This window comes from Esox lucius, chromosome 20 (assembly GCF_011004845.1).
Source record: "Esox lucius isolate fEsoLuc1 chromosome 20, fEsoLuc1.pri, whole genome shotgun sequence".
Classification (NCBI taxonomy): Eukaryota; Metazoa; Chordata; class Actinopteri; order Esociformes; family Esocidae; genus Esox; species Esox lucius.
Genome location: NC_047588.1, coordinates 38655721 through 38681384, shown reverse-complemented (window position 1 = coordinate 38681384; position 25664 = coordinate 38655721). Strand labels below are relative to the sequence as shown.

At 42.2% G+C, this 25664-nt stretch overlaps 4 protein-coding genes across 22 annotated transcripts in view; all 4 read right to left on the bottom strand.

The window, feature by feature from the left end:
- Window positions 1-228: 228 nt before the first annotated feature.
- On the bottom strand, window positions 229-4393 carry nepro (nucleolus and neural progenitor protein). Of its 2 annotated transcripts, none has more exons than XM_010902904.4 (9): window positions 4260-4385; window positions 3735-3889; window positions 3446-3534; window positions 3159-3287; window positions 2272-2349; window positions 1668-2008; window positions 1439-1500; window positions 1086-1318; window positions 229-921 (listed from the first exon to the last, which is right to left on the bottom strand). In XM_010902904.4, exons 1-9 carry the CDS (start codon window positions 4342-4344, stop codon window positions 546-548), a joined length of 1548 nt encoding a protein of 515 aa, XP_010901206.1. In that variant the 5' UTR covers window positions 4345-4385; the 3' UTR covers window positions 229-545. The 2 variants fall into 2 exon arrangements, with proteins under 2 accessions (XP_010901206.1, XP_028971307.1); XM_029115474.2 differs by having other exon boundaries at window positions 817-921; window positions 1075-1318; window positions 4260-4393.
- Window positions 4394-4587: 194 nt separating this feature from the next.
- Window positions 4588-7061, bottom strand: tex30 (testis expressed 30). The gene is made up of 5 exons (XM_034289061.1): window positions 6492-7061; window positions 6154-6289; window positions 5971-6027; window positions 5450-5656; window positions 4588-4997 (listed from the first exon to the last, which is right to left on the bottom strand). Exons 1-5 carry the CDS (start codon window positions 6551-6553, stop codon window positions 4839-4841), a joined length of 621 nt encoding a protein of 206 aa, XP_034144952.1. The 5' UTR covers window positions 6554-7061; the 3' UTR covers window positions 4588-4838.
- A 517-nt stretch (window positions 7062-7578) lies between these two features.
- On the bottom strand, window positions 7579-19542 carry poglut2 (protein O-glucosyltransferase 2). Of its 2 annotated transcripts, XR_002195673.3 has the most exons (11): window positions 18869-19542; window positions 17073-17278; window positions 16692-16897; window positions 16144-16221; window positions 14983-15155; window positions 14557-14794; window positions 13770-13979; window positions 13388-13477; window positions 10475-10582; window positions 7681-7759; window positions 7579-7597 (listed from the first exon to the last, which is right to left on the bottom strand). XR_002195673.3 is itself a non-coding variant. In XM_010902903.5 (10 exons), the coding sequence occupies exons 1-10, from the start codon at window positions 19057-19059 to the stop codon at window positions 7742-7744; spliced, it is 1518 nt and encodes a 505-aa protein (XP_010901205.1). In that variant the 5' UTR covers window positions 19060-19542; the 3' UTR covers window positions 7629-7741. The 2 variants fall into 2 exon arrangements, 1 of the variants encoding a protein (XP_010901205.1); XM_010902903.5 differs by lacking the exon at window positions 7579-7597 and having other exon boundaries at window positions 7629-7759.
- Window positions 19543-21820: 2278 nt separating this feature from the next.
- Window positions 21821-25664, bottom strand: part of stxbp5l (syntaxin binding protein 5-like) — a 179310-nt gene continuing 175466 nt past the window's right edge. For all 17 annotated transcript variants that reach the window (XM_020041280.3, XM_029115649.2, XM_029115648.2 and 14 more), the window contains 2 exons: window positions 25379-25599; window positions 21821-25079 (listed from right to left, as the gene is read on the bottom strand). In XM_020041280.3, coding sequence (XP_019896839.3) covers window positions 25038-25079; window positions 25379-25599 — 263 coding nt within the window. In that variant the 3' untranslated portion in view covers window positions 21821-25037. The remainder of the gene's footprint in view (window positions 25080-25378; window positions 25600-25664) is intronic.

Here is a 25664-nt window from a genome sequence, read left to right as displayed (position 1 = left end):
GAGGTCCATGATAATCACATACAGTCTTCAGTCATTAAATACACATTCACCAGTTGGGATTACCACAATAGCTGCCTGTTTAAAGACATCAAAGCATTACCTAAAGCTTCAGTGCCACAGTATTTATATTAATCTGGGTGGTGCTTAGGGAGACAGTCTTCCTACCAGTATTTGATGGAATGATCAGACGGTTTAGACAGTTTGGCATAACAATAATAACACCAATAATGAATTCAGCCATGTTTACGGATTTACTTTGGTTGGTTCTTTTACATTTCATAATTATAACATAACTAATGGGTATTCGTTTTGGCCAAATATCTGGCAACATTTGAGTTGGAGTGAACCTCCAATTATTTCATTATTATATCTGCTGTTCACAAAAGACAATCTTTCATTCTGGAGTGTGTACTGTATGTCTAGCAGTGTTTACAATATGTCTAGCAGACATCAATGCAATTTTTACACACTTGAAATTAGAGATGACTCACACCCACAACCAAATAAACCTTGGGTTTTATCACATATGCAACAGTTTCAGAGCCTTAAAAACCTATTGAGGCAAAGATGTCATCAATGTCACTCTCATTCATGCCGGAGTGTTTCTCAACGGCGGTGACATCACACAGGCCAGCGCTTCCGTTGCTAGGCTCACGGCTAACGGACTGGGCGGACATCATGACCACCCCACTCAATGGGCCTCGTCGGGACACACCCCGGTCGGGAAGTGGAGACGTTTTCCTGAGGACCGAGACAGCAGTCCTGGTTGGTTCACGTCGAGTTCTGTCAGACTGAAAGCAGGTTCTGGTCTGAGCCCTCCTCCACAGAGTCTTCAGAGGTCGACAGGTCGTGGGTATGGCGCCTCGCAGGGTCAGGGCCCAACAAACCTCCTGCTTGAATCTCCTCAGCTTCCCTTGTACTCTGCCGTGACCAAGAACATACCTCATCTCATCAACAATAAACACAATGCTGTAATCCTTGTACTCTGAGGTGTCATAGGAATTTGCTAAGATTAGTCGTGATATATCTTTGTCTATACAAATGGCTATATCAATTATCGCTTATTTAAACAACCTGCCAGGTACCTGCAGCCCTCTGATTCCAGATGTTTTAACCGTCTGCATTTCAGGTGGAGAAATTTCAGACGACCCATCACTCCACGCCACAGCTTCCTGTATTGACACCACTGCATCACTTCCTCTAGGTAGGTGGCCATTTTGATAAAACTGGTCAGTGTTTTCAGTTGCTTCAGAAAGCTCCTCTTCTGATTATTCACAGCAGCGTCTACTGATGAAGGGTCCTCTGTTACTATTGACAACTTCCCAAAGATTGAAAATGACAGCATAATTAGCACAAATTGAATGACATGATAAAACATTACGTTGGATCTTAATATAATCGGTTAACTTTTCCGACAAAAAAGAAAAGAAAACTGTACCTCTGAAATACTGAGGCGGGTTTGTTTTAGCAAGGCCTTCAAATCTGTTCCAGGGACCTCATCTGAAATGTAGAATTACATGATATTAATACTGCACAGCCCAATGAAGGCAACATAATGAACTGTACCAGATGAGCTCAAGAACAACCCCCCCCCCCCCCCCCGGTGCTTTAAAGACACAATGCAACTTCAAACCCCCAAACAGCAAAGCAATGCAAAGGTAACTAACCCATAGCACCCATCCTTTGGCGTGACACCACGGTTCCCAGATCCACCATTTTGCCTGTCCTGTTTGAGGGACCGCCCACAGCCTGCTTCCTGGTCACCGCGTCCGGTCTGAACAGTCTGCGGAGCGCCGACGAACCGGAGGCTCCCTTTAATGTGATGCCTTTAGTAGACTCCGTCTTCAACAGGCAAGAGTCAGAGGGCCCGAGGAACTCTGCCATCCCTGCGGGCAGGAGGAAGTCCTTGAGGAAGGGCACGGACTGAGCTTGGGTCACCACCTTCAGGAGAGTCAGAAGACGCTGGTAGAGGGGGTCCAGACTGCCTAGGAGGCCGCGGAAAAACACCCTGAAGAGCAGATAGTTGACCAATGTGACTCCCAAACCGTAAATAAGCCGAGGTGACTTCATTTAAGGTCCTATGGTGCATACAAGACCCCTAAGTAAACACTATGCATAATTCCAGTATCTACAAAACACGTGCACATTTCTTAAAGGTCACATTATTTCCTCAAACAGTCTTCTATAAAGGACAAAAGTCACCCGTGTTTGGATGAGGCTCCTGTTCCACATTATTCAAAAAGCCAAAATGAGAACCCAACAAGGCCTCACCACAGCCGACTCAGCACACCAGTGAACACCACGTTCAGCAGAATGAACTCCTTTGACTGGAGGTGCTGTCTGACTAGACTGGAGAACATGTGGGTCAAGGAAGTACATCAGGTTCATACTTCTACACAAAGGCCAGAATTACTTTTTTCCTGCAGCGACGCTAAGGCATCACAGGAGGTCATGTAAGAAGTGAAACATATTGAAACATTCCCCAGGCAGTATGACCATGGAACCTCACCTGCGAGACACTACCTGTAATGCCAGTAATGTCAACAGGTCCAGAAAGACCTTTGCAGAATGGCGCCCCCTAATCAGAAAGCAGATTACCGCACACTGAAAGTCCGGTCCCTCCATCCTAACACTACAATGGCCTGATAAAACTCATCCATTTAATGCTATACCTTATAATCAAAACACACATCATGTAGCCCGGGGCCCTCAAATTACTACATATTTTAACACTGCGTTATATTATGGTTTGCTAGTTTAGGATTTTACAAACAAATAATTATACAGTTCATGATTAACCCCAATCATACGCGATGGCGAACTCCACTTTCAATTACTTTGTCCACGGACAAACCACGGAACCACCAGTGAGGCCATGGTCTTTTTTTAAACAAGCTGAGCAGTGGACAGCAATAGCAGCACAGTCTAAAACAACACACCTGCGTGGCCATAATCTCTAGTGCCATCACCTCCTCCATTCCTCATTGCGGTATTACAGGGATAAAGTCCAATGAAGGACAGAGGTTGATAAAGTCAATGTTACAGTGATAAACTGGAGTACAATTCATTCTATGACTGTGAGAACCCCCCTCCTTGCCTCCTTCTACAGAGAGCGGCTAACATCCCCCAGACAGGAAATTGCGAGCGACCAAGGATACATGAAGGCTCTGGTGCAGCGGTTAAGCAGACACGCCATCAGCCTGGCAGCTCCCAGCACCTTGAGACAGAGCCACTCCAGCATGGGCTGACTGGGGACGTCACACCGACCACTCTCCATCGCCAGCTGCCTGGGTTAGGGTTATGTCAGGGCATGTGATCATGGAATACATATTTGCATTGGGAGATGTAGTTCACAGAGAAACAGGAACCAAAGTGCTGAAAACCACTGCAGGGTTTTCAAGAAAGCGTATGTGTGCCATGTGTTACATTTCTGGTTAGCTAGTACCGTTGCACTTTCTTCGGACATAGCTCCTTCAGGTCACGAAGAGCTGCATCCAGCTTCATTTCCTTTAATCGGTTGATGCATTGCTCAACCTGCAGGGGTAACCAAAACTCAATCATCAAACACTCCATGCACAATGCTTTTGTACTCTTGTTTGCCAGTGTTTAGCCTCAGACAATGACTTTTAAGCAGCATAAACAGCAAAGTTGGATTCTGTAACTAATGAGTTACTGAACTAGTGGTAATTAGTAACAATAAACAGACAAGAAATGAAGTTATTCGTGATCTTTACCTGTTTGATAACCCTGAACGGTTTGTGCTGCCTGAGGCTGTTGTTGAGTACGAAGAGAAGCTCGTATAAGACGCGTATCTCAGTCTGCAGGATTTGGCTTCTAAGCAGCTTTAGTACTTTCTCATTTCCCTCTAGAACCTGTTTTACAATCGTACCTAGATACCAGACGACAATGCAGAGCACACAAACACATGAATAACCGGAAAGAACAGAGCAAAACAAGCATTCCTCTCCTACACACGGCTGTGAAGATGGATGTGACCACGAAACTTGTGTACACCATCCTAATGAATGGTGAAATTGAAATCGGGAAATGTAAACTTTACATAACAGAGAGCGGATCAATTTCACCATTCATTCCTCTTAACTTGCTGTAAGCTGGTATCAACCACTTTGAACGCACATTCATCCCCACGTGTTTACTGCTATCTGGAACGTTAGCTTGTTTTCGTTAACTATCGTGGCTGTTAACAAACAACGAAGACGCTGTAATTAGTTTCTGCATATATGTCCCAAACTACATACCTGTTGACATATCAAATGGTATACGGACAGTTGAAACTGCACTTGGAAAAGGAATGTTTACTTTATTCCACGGTTCTTCAGCCATGTTTTCTTTTCCACGCAAACGGAGGAAGTAAACGCAAGCCAATTAGAAACGAAGAAATAAAATCGTCATCAACACGATTTAAAGGCACAGTGGGACCTTTGCTTTGTGGAAGGCTCTGCTCTGCTTTGGGGAAAAAAACAGAAGGTGGCATCATTAACTGCCCTTACATATTAAAACATTAATCTTTAAATAAGATACACACACGTATTCCACGTCATGCACACAATACTGAACAATAATAAATGAATAATAAAAAACACTTTTATTGAACAGTTGCTTGAAAACACATTCTCATTTTGAAAGATGACATCTGTAAGACAACAATAAAGAAAAAAACAATTACTATTACAAACGTGCGCGCACACACACACACACACACACACAAATTGACAAATAAACATTAAATTACACTAAGAATAGACAATGTATGACAAATACAATGCAATATACAATGTGAGGGGCTCTACCAAAACAATAATTGAGCATTGAAAAAGTCAGGAACGTTCCAAAATCCAAGACATCACACGTGAGTTGATTTCATCAAGCACAGATTCCTCAAATCTTCCCTCCACGGCAAGACCGTGGCCGGCTCCTTCTATCCACTGAACTGTCGCCGGGGACTTCAGCCCTGTTATCACATTCTCCAGAATGTTCTGGATACATGGATCATTGATGCAAGAGCACAAATCAGGACCAGAAAACAGTGTGTATTCTAGCTGGCTTAAGTTCAAGTTGGCTATTAGGTTGTTGATAATGTACTGTGACGTGTTTTCACCTGCATGAGCCAATGTGTGCCATGCCACGTCATCATACAAACAACTTTGACATTTCCAAGCTGATTTATGATATTTATTGTACTCATAGATTGTGCCCGTAATTGAAAGCATATTACACATCCGGGCCAAATTTGGAGGTTTAAAAGACATTATCCGCAAAGCAAAACAAACTGATGTGCACTAGTTTCAATAAAAGGGCTTTAATCAGTTTTAAATAAATAAATAAAAAACTGTGATGTTAAAAATATGGTTAACCAAAATATGGGTTCTCCAACCAGCTGTTATTTTTAGGCATGGTCCAGCAGCTGGCAGACTATCACGTTTCTCACCTTCTCACACATGTTGTCTGCCGTGCCAGACAGAAACAGCACTGGCAACTCTTTGGGCAGTCCTAGAAGATCCTCGCTTCGCTGGCAATGGTCGGTTTGTCCTACGGGGTGTAGGCGGAAGGACAGGCAGACCAGGCCCTGCACTGCCTGCTCTGACCCAGCAGTGAGCTGCCTGGCCATGGAGGAAGCAGCCCAAGCCCCTGCGGAATACAGAACACCCTGTCTGGTAATTAATTCACTCAACCAGTTAGAAAAACACAACCCGATGAACCAATTAATCACATGATTAGGGCTAATGCCATCATTGGTCATCGGTAATGCTCCAAAAATATAATGAGAATAGTGCAGGCTTTGGCAACAGTAGGAATGTAGTTCTGGGGGTAGACACTGTGAGGTGATACCTATTCATGAATATCTTCCAATGGCCTCGCTTGATAAACATGTTACCAACATACACACATCACTGAAAATTACAGTATCAGGACAAACAAAATAAGTGTCATCGATGTTTCATTTCTTTATTTACCCGCAAGAAATATTTTTGTTACTGTGAATTCCTTTCTACTCAGAAAACTTTCCTGCAAAAACACAAATGAATTCCTTTTACTGCACTGAAAAGAGAATCAAACTTATAGTTAAAAATAACATACAATAAACATACACATACATAACACATACACATGGATTTCAGAAATAATTCCTACCCAAACTTCGTGGTAAGCCTTCACTCTGTCAGTCAGGTTTAAACCTTTACATGTGATGCGAATACAGAGCAGGCCTTTCGAGGCTAACGCGTGAGCAAGAGAAACCAAAGGGTTGAAGTGCACGTCCACGGCAGCCCTCTGCATCAGGAAGACGGCAGTCCGCACGGCACTGGTATCAGTCGGGAAGCTACACACAGCAGTAACTCTTACAGGCCTTTTATACCAAAATGTTATATTTGTTTTTTCCTGCAAAGTAATTCAAGAGTTAGTAAGCCAGGTGCCCGGGTGACCTTTCTGATACGTATGTCAACGATATGGAATAAAGACGCACACTTCACCTCATGAAACATTTCCATGTTGTCCCTGGCAAGATATTTGCTTGAACAAAAACATAAAACATCCCTATGACTATAATTCACTTTATTTAAAATATATTTAAGAATGGTTATTAAGTCGGTGTTAGCACCATGGAGTACATTACAAAACAACAGAAGACGCAGACTCTAGTAATATCAGGGTGGATTATATAGGAAAAGACTTCACAAGCGCTGTATTACTCCTCTTCCGGTGCTCCCAACCAGAAATCCATCCCCTCGGTTTTCCCTCCATAATTCAAGCATCAGCTTTCTCAGCTTCATAAACTCTGTAAACTGTCTGTACTACGCCATCTAGTGTACCAGGGGGAAACAGTAATGCACAATGGTCGAAACTGAAAATGCATAAAGATTTATGTACACTACCTTTCAAAGGTTCGGGGTCACTTAGAAATGTCCTTGTTTTTGAAAGAAATGGAAATGGCTTATTTTCATTGGAATATCTACGCAGGCGTACTGAGGCCCATTATCAGCAACCATCAGTCCTGTGTTCCAATGTCATGTTGTGTTTGCTAATCCAAGTTAATCGTTTTAAAAGGCTAACTGATCATTAGAAAACTTTTTTGTGATTATGTTAGCACCACTGAAAACTGATGTGATGATTAAAGCAAAAAAAAAGTGTAATTTTTTTAGTCTAGTTCAGTATCTTCAGCATCAGCATTAGTGGATTCAATTATAGAGTCAAACAAATAACTTTCTTCTGAAACTTGTCTATTCTTGTTCTGAAAAATGTACAACATTGTATTTCTGATCAATTTGCTGTTATTTTAATGGACAAAAATGGTGCTTTTGATAAAAAAAAAAACAAGGACATTTCTAAGTGACCCCAAGCTTGTTCCTAATAGTGTGTATAAATAGAAAACAAAAGTCGGCAGGGCTTACGTGAACTGAAATGCACATAATGTATAATGCATTTATCCTAAAATAGTTTACAGGCAGAACCTGACAGGGGCACGAAGACGAGCTGACACACAGTAAAATATTTGCCTTATTGTTCATTTACTGATCACTTAATGTAAAAACTACCTTATATTGCATAGAACGTGATTGTGTCCTGGTGTGCGAATACACTGAAAAAAGCACATATAGTATTAACATATCAACAGTGAAAAAATATTTATTATAAAATTGCAGAAACTTTGCAGATGACAACCTGATAAATCACACTTCACAAATTATTTTGCCCCACAGGAATATCAGATGAAATGTAGTTTTCATAATTCCTCCTTGGCCTGTAAAAAAAAAGAAAAAATACAGAAAAAAAAAAAAGAGTCAAGCTTTTTGTTATTCAATGCAATATATTTCCATTTGAATATATTCTCAGATGTGGATCACCAAACAAACTTCAAAACGTGCTAAATATGTTATTTTTGTATAATCATAATCATAAATTCAGACATTCAAACAAAGAAAACCTACCGGTTTCATTCAGTAGTTTACAAATAAACACCCTGAAGGATATTTCCGAATTTCTCTGTTATAATCAGGAATTACATTAATTAAATTGGTATTCTCTCATTTGGCAAACTACACACTTTCAAGGTGCAATATTTTGCACCTCAAAACCAAAAAGTTATTAGACAAGAATAAATAACAAAAATGTGTTGCATGGATATTGACCTGCCATTATTTGGGTGAGCCACATGTGGCAGCAATTCAAGCTGCAAGTCTGTCGAGTCGGTGCGTGAGTCGCTCTGTTCGTCTGAGGAGTGAGTCGGTGCGTGAGTCGCTCTGTCCGTCTGAGAAGTGAGTCGGTGCGTGAGTCGCTCTGTTCGTCTGAGGAGTGAGTCGGTGCGTGAGTCGCTCTGTCCGTCTGAGGAGTGAGTCGGTGCGTGAGTCGCTCTGTCCGTCTGAGGAGTGAGTCGGTGCGTGAGCCGCCCTGTTCGTCTGAGAAGTGAGTCGGTGCGTGAGTCGCTCTGTCCGTCTGAGGAGTGAGTCGGTGCGTGAGTCGCTCTGTCCGTCTGAGGAGTGAGTCGGTGCGTGAGTCGCTCTGTTCGTCTGAGGAGTGAGTCGGTGCGTGAGTCGCTCTGTCCGTCTGAGGAGTGAGTCGGTGCGTGAGTCGCTCTGTCCGTCTGAGGAGTGAGTCGGTGCGTGAGTCGCTCTGTCCGTCTGAGGAGTGAGTCGGTGCGTGAGTCGCTCTGTCCGTCTGAGGAGTGAGTCGGTGCGTGAGTCGCTCCATCCGTCTGAGGAGTGAGTCGGTGCGTGAGTCGTTCCGTCCGTCCGAGGAGTGAGTAGGTGCGTGAGTCGTTCCGTCTGTCCGAGGAGTGAGTCGGTTTGTGAGTCGTTCCGTCCGTCCGAGGAGTGAGTCGTTTGTGAGTCGTTCCATCTGTCCGTCCGAGTCGCCGCACTGGATTCCCAACTGCACACATTGCTAGTCTCACTGGGGACTGGTGCACCAACCCATGTGCCAATTGTTTTTGTGGTTTTCCTGGAGCGTGGGCCCTCACATCTCCCGGATATAAAAGCAAAGGATGACGCACCACTTACATAGAATTGAGTTTGTCCGTCTGTATTTTGTGTCTTTGTGTGAGTTTGTGTGATTAAGTGTGAAATTATAACTATAAAATGAATTATGCCTAATCCCAAATAGCTGGAGGCAGCAAACAATGGTTCATGTACAAAGTGCCTATTTCTTTAACTGTTAGGGCTAACTATATAAGTAGTTTATTCTACAGCATCAATTTATTCTGCCAATAATCTGCCTTAATCTGTCCTGGAACGTTTTGTCAAACGGTCTAATTTTTTAATCTTCATATAAACTCCCTATAACCATGTCACCATTTTTGAAGTACTCCTCAAATATTGCATGTATTATTGTCTAAACCTGCACTACTGTCTTGGTAACCACCGACCATGTTGAGTCTCTCAATTTCAGTGGAAGGCCTAATCTAAAAGCAGAGCTATGTTTGAGCCATATTCTCTAAAGCTCTTTTAACCTTTATTATTTAACTGTGCTGGTAATTGTCTCTGCAGGTCTCTGGTGAATTTGAAGAATATTTAATCAGATATCACATTACAGTTTAGTTAACTGTGACATCAAGGCATCTGGCTGCACCACAGTTTGTTCGTTTTGTCATAGCAGGGGTGGTGAATACTTATCTTCAGTTTGTAGTAAAAAAAAAAATAGAAAAAAGAACAAGACCCCAAATATCAGCACCATGTAATACTTTGTATTGAGAAAAACAATTGAATAATTTTTTGTTTTCAGTTAAAGTCACAACAAAAATGCTTTAAAACATGATATATATCTCTCTCTGTGCCAAAGATGTTTTTATGTCACCTTTAAACCTTTCACACACATCTGCCTGTAAAAACATTCCTTCAGACTCGTAAACACAGCTGGCAGACTATCATATATCCTAATCTTCTGTTGTGAAAACACAGAGTCCAGTTCAGGTGGGAGAGAGAGAGAGAGATAGATATAAATATCTACCTATCTCTCTCTCCCACCTGAACTGGGCTCATATACAAATACACACACATACACGCGCACGCACATGCACACACGTTTGTACAGCTACCCTCAGGGGGACCAGAAAATAGAAATTGCAGGCTCCCTTGTCCTAATCTTAACCCTTACCCTAACCCTAATCTTAACCTAACCCCAACCTTAACCTCAATAAAGTAACATTTATGCCTAACCTTAACCCTAAACTTATCCTACATTGCCTGGACCTTAAAGAAACCGCATTTCTAACTATAAAATAAATTGTAAGTTTGACCCTAAACCTAAACCCAGAGTCGGGTATTGACTTTTGCCTCATGGGGACGTACATACAACTACAGGAAATCTGCTTCAAAAACAGCAACATATTCCTACGTCCATCAAGTGTATGAAAAAAAAGTGAAATAGGGTTGGAAACCAGTGAACTGAGTCCATGCGGAGACATGAGGACCAGCCTTTCTGTTGGCTGTGACAGATTTGACTGGGTCTTGATCATGCTTACCGGTGGTGTCCTGTGACAAGGGCATGGGAAAAGGTCATCAGTCGGCTGCTCAACCCGTTCCATTCCTTCTCTGACCTTAGGCTGAGTCACCTGCAGCTTGGCATATTCCTGGTCAAGTGAAAATGCATTACACCACGCCTGATGAATTCATAAGAAAAAGTCCCATAAAAACCACCCATAATTCCCAATGTACAATAAAACCAGGTGGTAATGTGAAAAAAAAAAACAACACCCAAAATGAAACCGAGATAGCATCGAGATCAAAAGGCTAATGATTATTAGTTAGATCTTGTGTCATCTTTTACATTTGTGATGTTATCTAAGGCGGAGTCCACTAAATGTTAGCTAACATTAGCATTGGAGGCTATTTTCTACTGACTCTGCTAGCTAATGGACAACATTGCCATCTGACAAAATGCATTTCAAGATGTGACAAAGTTGTTTTCTACTAAGCATTACCTTTCTAAATAGTATTAGTATTTAGGAATGTTGTCATATTTCCGAGCCTATATAGTGCAAATTAAACGGTCATTAGTTCCTGCCCTGGTCATCAAAATGGCTGCAACGCTTAAAGCATACTGGTGCCGGCCGAGTTGCCGTGAAGAGGGCAGAGCTCCAAACCATTAGGAGGAGAGGTGGGCACATAAGGGAAATCCTGCCAATGTTTCAGTTTCAATCAAGGACACCAACCCATCCTACAGGACACCTGACTTTATGGCTGATGTCTGCTTTAAAGGAGGCTTATGCAGCATTTATCATTTCAAATATCTCATAATAACCGTTACATACCATCAGTTAACTTTAAAAAAATCAGTCTCTGGCAGAGTGTCAGGACTGACACTGTCCCCAGTGTCATGTTTGCAAGTAAAATGTCGGCCGGGACATTTGTAGGCATGTACTTCCTTGAAGGTGTGTGAGGTGAAGGCCAATGACAAGCTTTGTTTGGGTTCATGTAACCTACACTGAACGCTCCAGAATCTATGGAAGGAACGGAAGCATATGACAAAAGAGGTTACATTTTGCATTTGATGGCGAGAGCTGAGGTTTGTGTGAATAGTGATGCAGAGTTGGCTCTCTTTCTACTTGACAAGTAGGTTACATCACCTCATTTAGCTAGTTGGCTTGATAGTCAAGGAAATCTATGTGTAAGTTATGGAGAAACAATAATACTAAGTAGAAAATCATTCAATGTTCTTGTTTATTCTATTTGTATGAGCGCAGATACATTTTGGGAACTTTTCTCCAAAGTCTTTGGTTGAGACAATAAGCTAACGAGTGAAGTTGTGTCCAAGCAAACACTCATTGATTCCATTTCTTGCTGGAAAATTGTGTTACAACCTGGTTTTATCTGCAAAATGTAAAAAACTAAAAACATGGGTTGTTTGACTAAACCTTATGCATAAGCGAATATTGCTCGGAAGAAGAAATTATTTTGCCTTTTAGCGAGATTTAGGCTTGTGCAAACTGGTCGAAGTGCGTACATTATTGTTCCAGCTAGCGCTAACTAGCACAATTATGGTTTCATGTTTGCTAAATAGATGCATCGCCATAATTCAGAGACTAACGTAACAGATAGCCCAGATTATGTTTTGATTGGTTTAGCTGTTTACTTTAATTCTGTGTTGTTATGGAAAAGGCCCATCAACTATAGCCCCATTTGAAAAGAAAAAAGTTTGCTAATAGTTAGCAATGACAATGTCAGATCCTAATGGAGTTATAGAACTGACATACAACTCACTGCCAATAGGTGGCGTTAAGTTGCATAAGGCACCTTTAAGGAAGAACTTCTGATTAAACATAAATGTGTGCAATCCATGGTTTATAGGCTGTTATAAAGGACTCAGGTACGTATATTTGCCACGGTCGCCGTGTGCCATTCCCAGGGACATAGGGCGGGGCTTCCAAACAGTCACGTACAGAGTCACGCACAGCACATTTTTGTAACATACTTGAAAAATCTTGTAACATTTTTAAAATCAAACAAATTATGGTCAACGCATAGACTTTCAGCATTCCGGGTGTTGCTGTGCCCTGAAGGAGATCACAGTGTAGGCATATAAAAGGGGTTGTTCATTCTGGATAGTGAAACCAATGCGTACAGATACAGCCTCAAATGAAATCTGAGAATCTTCATTTTAACTTTGTAAACATTTTCAAAAGGTAACTACTCTTTGTTCGTCATCGTTGGTTGGGAAAACTGTGGATAGGCCCGTCTTACATTTGACTGACAAAACGTAGGAGCTGAAGTTCAGCAGTGCCTCGACCGCTTCTACCGCTTGGAACATGAACATGTGCAAGGTCAGAACTAACCGCGCTAAACCTCGCTGTTGAAAGTCAGAGAAATAACCAACAAGAAGCAGCACTCCACCAGACAAAGCAGCTTTCATGACCACCCATATGCGCGGATGAGAAGCTTGGCTACCATGTTATTAACTTAAGACACTTGAGAAGCTCTGTCTGACACTTGTCTACGGCTGACGTGACCTGTCTGTAGCTAAGGCACAGGAGCTAAAGAGATAAATAAGAAGGCCTCAGTAGAGGCCTAAGATTCAATGCGATTTTCAATTTAACATGAAGCTTTCGGTCAACCGACCTTCATCAGATGACAATATTTCACGTAAGCAGTAGCCCAACCTAGCTATACCTGGCCCCTGTGCATTACTGTCCTTGAAGTGAGGGCATAAAAGTAGCAGGCAGAGATATGGCAGATAGGAGATAAGATAAGGAACATCTGAGAGGGACAATCGGAAGGCACGCTTTTATTCCATCGATCTGAGACATAGCATCAAAAATAATAGTCTAGCCGCCCTCACTGTATCAGGTTAGTTGACCGTGAAACACACATTATGCTTCACTTATACAGCAAGCATCAGTAGAAGGGTTATGGGAGGGGTTTGTGGAGTAAAGTGTTACCTGGAAGAGTTTGTAGTAGTAACAGAATATGTTGTCTCCCATAAGGTGATTTCGGGCAAATTGTTGACCTGCCACAGCGATTTTCCTTGCCTGAAGGAGAGATGTGTCAGTCAGCTTTTTACACACCCGCACATGCTGTCCACACACATACTTTAGGGCTGTAAAGCTACATATTCTGTATATCTAAGGTGGGCCTCTTTGCAGTTTTCCTGCTGATCTGAAGCATGTTTGAAACATGCGCCTCCAACTGCGTATCATGCTTGTGAACATTGCCGGTTAACAGTATTACAAATCCAACTGCATATTCATGCTAAGCCGCACTTATTCTCACAGTTAAAGTTGGGATTTTTCATTCATTAACTAGCACCGTCCTCATCGTCACCTCTTCGTCGTGCTGGCGGGCCCACAGGATCTTCTCCAGTAGGTCGGCCAGGTCTGCCCTGACAGGGATGTAGTGTTCCCAGGGCCTGAGCTGGTCGTAGAAGTGCTCGTAATAGCTCGAGTCCTGTTTCAAAACCACACTGTCGCCAGCCAGAAGGTAGGGCAGCCTATAGGCCGCCACAGTGCCGTCAATGTTGACCTGGTATTTATACTGCGAGAGGATGGGAAGGAGATGTCGGGCCGGTTGTTCAGTTTCACTTGAAAAGGTCATTCAGGGCGTTAGTCTTGACTAACCACAAAAAAAAAAAAAACTCTGCCTGTCGATGTGCTCTAAGACGAATACAGTTGGCAATGCACGAATACTCGATAAAAAGCAATAGCCTATGGCCATCTAAAACAATTCAATGGAATCCCCTCAAACCAAGCAACCACGTTTATGTAAAGTTGACTATAGAAATAAATATCCCCCCCCATTTAGCTTTGCCCAAAAAGTCCCATCCAAATTATTGTTGCATTATCATGTCTCGCTCCTTTTTGGTTTCAGAATTATCTTCCCCATTAAAGTCAAGGTGGTCTAAAGAACACCACTAGAAGAGCTATAGTTACAGTGATAACCTATAGCGTTTGTTACTAACAAAACATGGAACTATTACCTCATTTCTTATCATACAATGACAAAGTAACCCAAAACGCCATTGCCTGCCCTAAATGCAGTAAGGTTTCGGAGAGAGGCGCTCCCCCTCTGCAGAGACCGCTTGGTCTGGCTGCCAGCAACACATCCACCTCACCTTGAAGAAGTCAAAGAAGGAGACGTGTTTGACCAGCGGCCCGTAGAGGCTCTCGTCGTGTTTGAAGAAGAAGAAGTTGGTGAAGGCTGCGTCCACCACGCCAGGGTGGGCACGGGACAGTTTCACCAGCTCCAGGCGTTCTTTGCGACTGTCGCGCCCCCGCCAAAACGCTGTGGCGTTCTTCTCCCTCCACGGAGGGCCCGTGTTGGCCTGGACAGACATCATATCTAGGCTCACTCTGCGTAGTGGAGGACAGACCGTGTCAGTAGGATTGAGCAACAGACACGCTTGCCAGCACACAGAGCTGATAAAGATACAGACTTAAACTAATCACTATTCTATGAATGGGTCTATTAATATCTGTTAATCTTCTGTGCAAAGATCTGACACACAACGTTGCCAGTGAGACGCGAATATGGCTCTTGCCTCCCCATGGTCTCCAGGACCGACTCAGTGAGGTCGTAGGTTGGCATGACAATGTCCCGGGTGTCGTTAGAGCCACACCAGGAGAAAATGGGATGGAGCCTCTCTGAAGCTCTTCTCTTCTCCAGGGGCCAGTCCCCAAGGTTCACAAAGAACTCCACGTCTGGAACCCGCACCTGAAAACACAGGCCGAGGAGGGATAGCGAGCATAGGCAGGTGAACATGTTTTATTTCCTATGTGTAAAATAATAGCGCCTGCACTAAACAATGATGATGTGGTCCTGTCTGGTCCAGTGCGGTCCTGTCTGGCACAGTGTGGTCCAGTGTGGTCCTGTCTGGTCCAGTGTGATCCAGTCTGGTCATGTCTAGTCTAGTCTGGTCCAGTGTGATCCAGTCTGGTCATGTCTAGTCTAGTCTGGTCCAGTGTGATCCAGTCTGGTCATGTCTAGTCTGGTCCAGTGTGATCCAGTCTGGCCCAGTCTGGTCCTGTGCTGCTCAGTTGGTTGTAGAAGATGCTTCTTGCAATTCCCTCTTGGGTCACCCATACCAAATGTATGCATAATTCGCTCAAGAGAAGCATCAACTAAATGGCATAAACACGTTATGTAGAAAATAGAAATAGCCTAGAACGTACAACACATTTTACAATACATAAATGAAGGTACACATTTCCCCTGTAAACTTGAATACCACTGCATCTTAACTGACCACCAATTTAGCAAACCACATAACACAGCCTCTAAAAATCATTAATGTTGTTTACAAAAATGTCACGTATACGATCTTCTCAACTTCGAGCCTTTGCTGTCCTCTAGTGGCCCCAGAGACAAATGACAACACCACTGTTCAGAAACAATGCTAAACCCCTTGAAATGTAACAAAGTGTAACCAAGACATCAAGCAATACAAACATTTGAATTTCATAAGAAATATAAAGGAATGTATTTTTATACACAAATGTTATATTATAACTGGGACTGCCCATGAGTTGGGAAGTCCTGAATGAAATGCAGCTGAAGGCAATTCAGTTTTTGTTTACAATTACCTTGCTCCCAAACAATTTAGTATAGCCTTTTTATTATACAGGGTCTGACTGATAAAACAGTTGAACAAAGAGCAAGGTGTTTATTTGCTGAATTTTCAACACAGATTTGAGGAACTCACCTTCCTGGTCAAAGACAGGAGGAAGGCATCCATGAAGATCCTAAATCCCACGTGCTCCCCTAGTGTCTTGATGTACACCTTCAAGAGAAAAGTAAACCAACTGTTTACGATAAGTTACAACATTTTTATGAGTGTTGACAGTACGGGCAGGAATTGTGCTTCAGTAGTTATAACCTCATAAGCTCCCAACATGAGGCCTACCGCCATAACCTACCAACATGAGGCCTACCGCCACAACCTACCAACATGAGGCCTACCGCCACAACCTACCAACATGAGGCCTACCGCCACAACCTACCAGCATGAGGCCTACCGCCACAACCTACCAGCATGAGGCCTACCGCCATAAGCTCCCAAAATGAGGCCTACCGCCACAACCTACCAACATGAGGCCTACCGCCACAACCTACCAACATGAGGCCTACCGCCACAACCTACCAACATGAGGCCTACCGCCACAACCTCACATAAAGGCCTACCCCGTAACGTAAAGAAGATCTGATTGGATTAGTGAGAAGACCTGGTTGGAATCCCGCCTGCCTGTGTACCTTGTTGTCTGTTATGGTGTAGTGGCAGAGGCTCTGTCTCTGCCCGAAGCGCTCCGGGACCTCCACAGCGTTGCGGTCTGGGTCCACTCGCGGGAACAGGGCCAGGTCCTGCTCTATCTGGGAGAAGGACACGGGACAGTGCATATCCTGCATCCACACTGACCCGCTGGGCTGCGGACAGTCACAGCCCTCATGGTACACCGGTCCTGCAACACAGGGGTGCGTGGGCACATTAGGTTTGCATTTAGACAGAAAACCGGGTGAGCAGACAGGGAGAGATCGCTACGGAGAGTGATGTAAAGAGAAGGAAAGAGACATGGAGAGAGAGACATTGAGAGAGAGAGACACACTGTGAGCCTGTGTGGCAGTTTACCGGTTTACCTTTCAGGATAAAAGGGGACTTGGCGACGTGCTGGTGGCTGAGCAGGACGTGAACGTGTAGGTTCGTGTAGCTGGCGTACATCCTGTAACGCACCAGAAAGGAGCCGTCCCTGCGATCCAGAACCTGCAACCAGATCCTTGTGAACTGTTCCGCAGGGGACACGATCTTCACGTCGAAAGTGTTCTCCCCTGGAGACGACGTGAAACTGAGCGGCGCACACAAACACACTCGATGTGAGCCGAGCGGTAACGCCTGTGTTTGGCAGAGATGAGGGTCGCCATAGACAGCATGATGGGATAACCACCACAAATCTGATCTCAAACTCTAGGAAGACCTATGCATGTAATTAAGTCAAGGCTGCAATTACCGTCAAAAATTATCATTAGCAAATGTAAATATAATCAAAACAAATGTAACAAATTGCCATTATTATTACTAACGGTAATATTTAGCTAAAAAGTGTCAGTAATTGCATGGAGTGGAAACAAAAGTTTTATGTGGAAACAGGACAATTTGCTAATGCCATCATAGCTAAGTTACCTGGAAAGTTAATTAACCACACATTCACCCAGCGACCAACAATGGTGCTCATGGGCATTCTCAACTAACGTTAATGTCTTTATTTTGTTAGATCTGTCAGAAAGCCCTTGTGACGTCTGAGTAAAATGTCATTAATGTTGTGCTACATGTGTAATTTATGCATTCAGTAGTCATTTTCATTGATTGTATATTCTTATAGTATACTGTATAGCTGTATATGCTTAAGATAAATAGCATTTTTAATGTTTGTTTGATTGAAGTGCAAGCAGTTTTATTACAGTCAGCTTTCATTCACAGTGAGTGTCATTTTTCTGGGCAGCTTCAGAAAATAAAAGTAAGCTGACAGCAGTGAGAAAATGAGTACAAGTCATATGATAGAAATATACAGAAGCACAAGCAGAGTCAACGTTTATTGATATAATAACCATTGCCATTCAGATCAGAAATGGTTAGTAATCCATTCCTGAACACCACGGCAAGAAACATCACTTGTTTACTGACAGTATTTATTTCATGTTCAATCTGGTGCGTTCAGAGTAAAGAGAGAGCATGAGGATGCCAACAGGGAGAGCAGGTGACATGGAGGTGAGTGAGAAAAGGAGCCAATATTGGTGACTAATCTGATAAAGCCGTGTTGGTGTTCTTCCTACGACATCGACATAATTAATGTTGGCACAACTGGGGTTAGGTTTAGGCACATGTGTCTCTGAGGCTGGGGTTAGGTCAAAGGGTGGGTCGCAGTGGAATATTCTGTCTTTAGACAGGGGTAACCAACTAACTACAGGTCAGTTGCAATGATGGTCCTGGGTCAACATTAATTATGATATTGTAGGAACAACAACAATGTGGGGATAACAGATTGTGTAAATATTTATGGTTAAGATTCTTAAAATATTTATAAGAATCCCCACCACCCCAATGATGACTCAATGGCTAAGGCCTTGGATTAAGCCAAAAGTGAATCAATAAAAAAAAATATATAAGAAGCCAGATACGCCCCCAACACACCTGACTGTCCCCACCGCGGGCAGCTTCCACAAAGAGGGGCTCTCAACGAGTTTTGTCCGCGAACACTATCATCACTAGGGATACAGTCTGTCGGTGACGTAGGTTCCAGTCCAAATTTCTAAATCACAGTAATGATAATACACGTGTTTTCCCACCTACCGTTATACTACATCCCCGCCCGTGTTTATGTCTGCAGGCAGCTTTGCATTGTCAGCGAGGCTTCTTTGATCAAGGATGACATACTTACTTCTTCCCTGAGCTGTCCACGGCCTGGATGAAGAAGAAACGAGCTGGAAGGACAATATTTGCCTCGAGTCCGGGACCCCATACCAAAGTTTTTGCAGCACTGGGCACGGCGCCGGTGGAAGCCCCGGGAGGTGTCTGCTCCGACAAACCCAGACAGCACAACGCAAACCACGAAAGCACTTTAAGCAACATGTTTTAGCGATTTGGCTTTTCTAGAAATACGTTGGTCCAATGGTCGGTTGTCCCTTGTCTTGTACAAACTGTTCTCCAACAATGGAATTTCAACCCTGTAAATGACCATTCCGGTGAAATGTGGGAAAAGCCGGACAATTCGACATCTGGCCGCCAGCAGTGTAGATAGCCTTCGTAGATCCAGCAAAATGCCTTCGGCGAATTACGCAGGCAAAAAGTTTTAATTAGATTATCAAGGCTGTATAGAACACATTATGTGTCTATCCGTTTGTTTTTGTCGCTGACAGATTTTACGGGTAAAGTTTATAATATAAAACATGCATGCAGGCAAAATTACGACGTTGAGAAGTTATTTGCAGGCCGACAGCCGAGGCTGGCAATCTGATTGGTCACTCCCACTAAACCTGAGTTGAAGATGTAGAACGGGAAGCTGATTGGACCAGACGGGGAGGAAAAGGCAAGACATATTATGTCAACCTTCGTAGAGGTATGGGATGGTGGTAAATACCGGCGTAAAAAAACGTGGGTACGTTTAAATGTGCAAAACAGACACTATTAAATGTATCTGAGGGATAGCTTCCATAGTTGCGGGTGACTAGATAAACTTAACAAAACGTGTAGTCGTTATGGACTATTAACCATGTGGGATGTTGATTATGATCGTCGCTATCAACAAAGTTGTTAAAAATCTGTTTTGGCCTATACTACGAAGCAGCATTTTGGGTTAGCGAGCTATCTTAAAGTTGAACCCTGGGTTGTTAGTGTCACGACGATGGTTCACTTGTTACCGGGTTACATCGCCATGGTAACGTATGTTGCACACCTAACATCCCCGTGAGGAGGTTACATTCTATATAACATATCAACGCGTATAAAAGCACTGTATACTGACCTATCAATTCTCGATTGAAAATTGTGTTCTTGGAAGATCTAGTCGAGCTCAGTGCACGGATTGTGAGAGGGTGTGTTAGAAAAGCAATAACATTCAGAGACCGACAAAAACCTATTGTCTTTCACTGATGAGTATATTCTCAGCGGGTTTTTTTTTTGCAACAGCGCAGGCCTCGTTATACTTTTATTTAAACTTGACATGTAATGGAACCGTCCAAAGTTCTTCACATAAACTTGATTTCCCACACAATTATTTTCACACTTGTAGAGCTATTGACGTCTACAAGTTTACACAACAAAATAATCTAGCACCTGATGGAGACTTTTAAAACGTCTTGGAAAATGTAGCCTAATGTAAATAAGCCCTAATTCCTGCTCATGGAGCAGTTCTCAACAGGGGCTGATATGTGTTTTATACAGTAGCCTAACATTGCAGTTATTGTACTTGGTGCCGATTAAGAGCACAATGGTAGGACATGGCAGAACTATGGGATCACAGACCAGCAACCTATTTATATTTACATATGCTATGTATGATGCTGCAGGTTATTGTGGTAGGGGAGAAATGTAAGAGAAACTGCTACTTTTTTGATTAATTGACTAAATATATACAACAACATGTCATTTCTTGTTTGCTCGTGTTGTTCTTTGTATACTGTGGCATAAGTAGGATAAACACAGCCGTTCTGTACATTACCTTGGAAAAATGAACTCTGAAAAATCACTGTATATGCCTTGTCCTTCCTTGATATCCATTATTCCCGATGTAGGCTACAGAATATCAGTGTTTATCCCTTGTTTAACCAATTGGAATACAGCAATATAAATGAAATGAGCAATGCAACTCATTGTTTATTTAAGTGTGATAAAATAAAGCAAATGGGGTTAACCTCTGACCAGTAACCCAACAGGTTGCTAGATCAAATCCCTTAACTTGCAAGGTGAATAATCTGCAGTTCCATCCTAAGTACTAAGGCATGTTTTGCAGAGGGGTGGAATACTTATTTCACTCATTAAAATGCAAATCAATTTATAACATTTTTGATATGTGTTTTTCTGGAGTTTTTGTTGTTATTCTGTCTCTCACTGTTCAAATAAACCTACCATTAAAATGATAGACTGATAATTTCTTTGTCAGTGGGCAAACATACAAAATCAGCAGGGGATCAAATAGCCCAGTTTAACATACTTATTGTACTTATACTTAAATAGTAATGAAATTGTAATATTATTTAATAGTATAGTGCTTAACTTAAGTGGTTCCAAAATAATAAACTTTTTGACTTTGGCTGGCTTCTGCACCTCTTTTTTTCATGTGTTAGACAGATGTTTTCAAAATGTAGACCAAAAAGTCACAATCTTCCAAAGAATTAGAATTTTAGTCTAGGACTAAGGTACCCTGAAGTACCCTGGAATGAAATTGCTAGTTGAAAATAGAAGAGAAGTGTTAAATCAAATTGTGAAATAAAATATTTGGTCATTTTACGATTCTTTATCCTAATGCAGGAAGAGAGCATTTTGACCTTGATTTAACATTAAAAAGATATCTAGTTACAGCGTTGATATCACATTTAAATCAGTGCCATGAATGAAAGTTGACAGGATGGTTGAAACAACGACCTTGAAATGCCGTCTTGTCAACAACTTTAAAATGAAGTATATACAATGACCTCAAATGACCCATCAAGTTTTCCCATCAACAAGCCCCAGAAATCAACATGGAATCAACATCCCACATAGACATCTTTTCCATGTCAAATTGTTCACTGGGTTCCAATTTTACCTACAGTTATAGCACAATATTCTATATGTTTAGCCTGCAATAAAAAAACATCCATAAGTCACATTTAGTCAAAAAAACATTACAGGATTTCCTCGTGTGTACATCAATCAATGTTTATTTCAATTTTTGATTTGCATCAAACATGTTTTCAGTTCACTTTTTTCCCCCAGTAATCTCTATCACACTACTAATATCAATAGGAACCAAAGGTGGTAGAATCCATTTAAACAAGACAAACTTCACTGCCGTCGTCGAGAAAACAACGTGAGAAACAGTCAGCTTGGCCAGAAAACGACAGTGAGAACAGGAGTTCCAGTGACTTGAGACAGAGCCAAAATGCAGGCACGGTACCATGATCCAATAAACAGGTACAACGTCTACAGAGAAATCATATCCTAAGAACCGCTTTTTTTCTTGGTTTTGTATTTTTTCTTTACTCCCAGACAGCATTGTTGTACAGTTGATATAAAAACAAAAATGTACAAAGAAACACCCTGTCTTTCGGTAGATTTTTTTGTTCTCTTTTTTTCAGCCATTGAAGTTTTACAGCACTGATACTAACTCAACCTCGTGGCCAGTAAACATGTAGAGAAGACCCGTTCCATTTCAAAAGACCTCACTCGTTTATGAACAATAGCCTTTATAATAGCCTGAAAAGGGTTTAGACTTGAGTGTATGCAGCTGGGGATGGAGATATTACCTTCTCATAGCAGGTTAGGATAATTTACACAGCAGGTTAGTAGAATTACCTAAGCAGATTAAGATAATTACATTGGTTAGGGAAAAGGTAAGGGTTACCTCAAATGCTCTCCTAACTCCCTATGAAAAGACACTTCTTTGTAGTGTAGCTGGACAATAATGAGGGGTTGCAAAATTCCCGGAATTTTCTATTAAATTCCCTGGTTTCCACAAAAACCTTGGATAGTGTTCCCGGAATCAGGATTTTCTCTGAAAATCTTCCAAGCGGGATTTTGGGAAAACCAGGGAATTTACTGACGTTTTCTGAAACGTATCAACTCTAGTCACAACCTCTGACAAGCCGGCAGGTACAGTTTGTAGCTCCCCCCGGTACAGTTAAGAAGGCTGCCTGTCCTTCAGGAAAGAAGACGTGCTTGCCTTAGAAGAAGCAGGGTGAAATGATTGGATGTCCTACCGGATCATACCTGTGTGTGCGTGTGTGTGTGTTACATTGTGTCGGCTAACATTATGGACACCAGGTGACTGCTTTGACATTTTGACTTTTGTATCATTTGCGAATAAAAAAAACAAACCTTTTCGAAAACAGAAAAATAAACAACAGTATTGTTTTTTTTATTAGTTACAAGGGGCTTTGTTGCGTGTACATTTATTGACTTGTATACAATAACACGTATCATAGAATAACCTTTGTACATAGTAGATGAGCGAGATGAAAGAGTCTCCGACCCACCACTATGGGGCAAGAGATAAAGAACTTTACACTGAAGTCATCTGGAGCAGTTACACGTAAAACCAAGAATAGAAACACAGATTTGCTTCAAATTCATATCAGCCTGGATTGGTTACACGTACTGTAATAATAAAATACCCATCTATTGTATATTTGTCAATGACAACTGACAACAGCAAGGCCCATTGGCCTAATGGTCGGCTATTAGTTATCTAAATACTATTCATTTCTCAATACAAATCACCACGCACACCCAAAAGACTGCGGGATTTCCGATCCAAACTGGTAGTGGTGTTTTTAAGTAGATCACACTCCTAAATCAGTCTACTAGTTAGACCTACTCCTATTGAACATGACACCTGTGGACGTCTGAAGCATAGTTCAACATTATATTGTAAAAGAATACCATTCTGGATACCAAAATGTAAACACGGGACCGACCAGCCACGATTACATACAATGACACGATACTCCGATCGAGAGCTTCATTCAGTTGAATTGCTTTGGCAGAAGAAATACTACACATTTTATCTTCACATGGGCCCGCATGACACAGAAAGTGTCTCACCATACTCATACATAATAAAACAAATTCAGTTTCAAACTAATTCAGTGTTTCAACCAAAAAAATTATAATCGAACAAACAACGAAAAACGATTACGGAGAATAAGAGAATGTCACAATTCGGTCTGAAAAAAAAAAACAGGAACTAATTTGAAACGACATACACCTATCAAAGGCCATCCAGAAAGTAATGGCGTAGGTAGCCTGTTCTCTTCTACAGAAAACATACAGTTATTACAACATAATGTTTTTAGCTCTTTGCTAGTCATAAGAGATTCACCCATCTTGGTTTTATGGCACATTAATTATTATTATGTTAATAAACACACTCAATACAGACGTCACAGAGTACAATCAGTGTGGCACATCAGCCGACACTAATCTCCAATTCCGTTAACACGTTAAAAATCTAACTGTTCCCCTTCGTTCGTACATTTCTGTCAGGGAGGTTAAATCTATCTTTTTTTAGATAACAGAATAACAACAGCAGCCAACTGCATGAAATGAGTGCTAGTAAAATGGACAGTGGTCCAGATTATGTGTAGTGATACGTGTTGAAAGATTTGTTTTTCGTACTGCCTAGTGTGTGGACATCAGAGGTCTTGAAAACGACGAGCACCGTGTTTAAAGGTGGAAATATGGTTGCGGTCATCGTCAGCAGTATTCTGTGAAGAAAGTATTGATAGTTAAATGCTATAACCAAATCAAAGTAACAAAAAGGCAAAAGGAAAATGTGGCTTTATAGCAATATATCCATGTTTCAAAAATTATAATGTTGTTTTACTTGCTGTTGTTGGCTTACGATATTAAATATTTTCCTCTGTTGATGTAGCATGCTGCCTTTTAATATGGCAGTTTTATGTTTTTACTATTCATCCATGTTGTTTCATGCAGTCTGGTTGGTTTCTTAACTTTAGAGTATCTACACAGCAAGATCTGGGTAACACGCACACGTACACTCACACACACACACACACACACACACACACACACAGATGGACTGCCATCAGCCTTTACAGGGGTTCCCCCGTCTTATCAACATACTTCTTGGTCTTCGTCCATCTCACTATAGTCTAGACAAGTGACCATCCTCTGTCTTATGACAATTATGTGGAGACAGCCTACAGAGAGGCCCATTAACACAAAGTAACTCTTGTGTGCGTGGCTCTCTCTCGCTCTTTCTCTCTTTCTTTCCATCTCCATCTCTCTCCATCTCAGTTTCTCTCTTCTGTCTGTAGAGTGAAAGTACATATTCTAACATAGCGCCCCCACCAGGTGAGGAGGCAGTGGTGACCCTCTGTTCTGTTCCCTTAAAGTTGATACCATTTCTTGTCCTTGTGTTTGAGCATCACCTGGGGGTGGGGGGGGGGCAGATAGATGACAGACAGACATATGGTCAGTTAATCTTATGAGATTTATCACCTATGGAGAGCAGACAGAGGAATGACAGACAGACAGACAGACATATGGTCAGTTAATCTTACAACACTCATCACCTGTGGAGAGCAGATAGAGGGCAGACAGACAGACATGGTCAAGTTATCTTATGGCCACTCATACAATCTGGGTGGCTGACTGACATGTTTGCTGACTTAATGACTGACTGACTGGCTGGCTGGCTATACCTGGCTGACTGACTGTCTGGCTGTACCTGGTGAGCGTGCGTGGAGAAGATCTCAGCGCTGTTCATCATGAGGGCTGTTCGTTCCTCCAGCTCGCCGAGCCTCTCGCCCCTCTGATCCAGAGCGATGCGAGCCCGGGCCAGGTCCCCCACCACCCCACCAGCTGCTGCCTTCATGTTCTCCAAGCCCATAGGACCGGGGATGTGCTGAGCCAGACTTCGAGACGCCTTCCCCGCCGCTGCCTCCCCAACTTCAGTCAGAGGAAGAGGAAGACGCGGACGGATCAATAAAGTATGTAAATAGTCAGATAAAGAT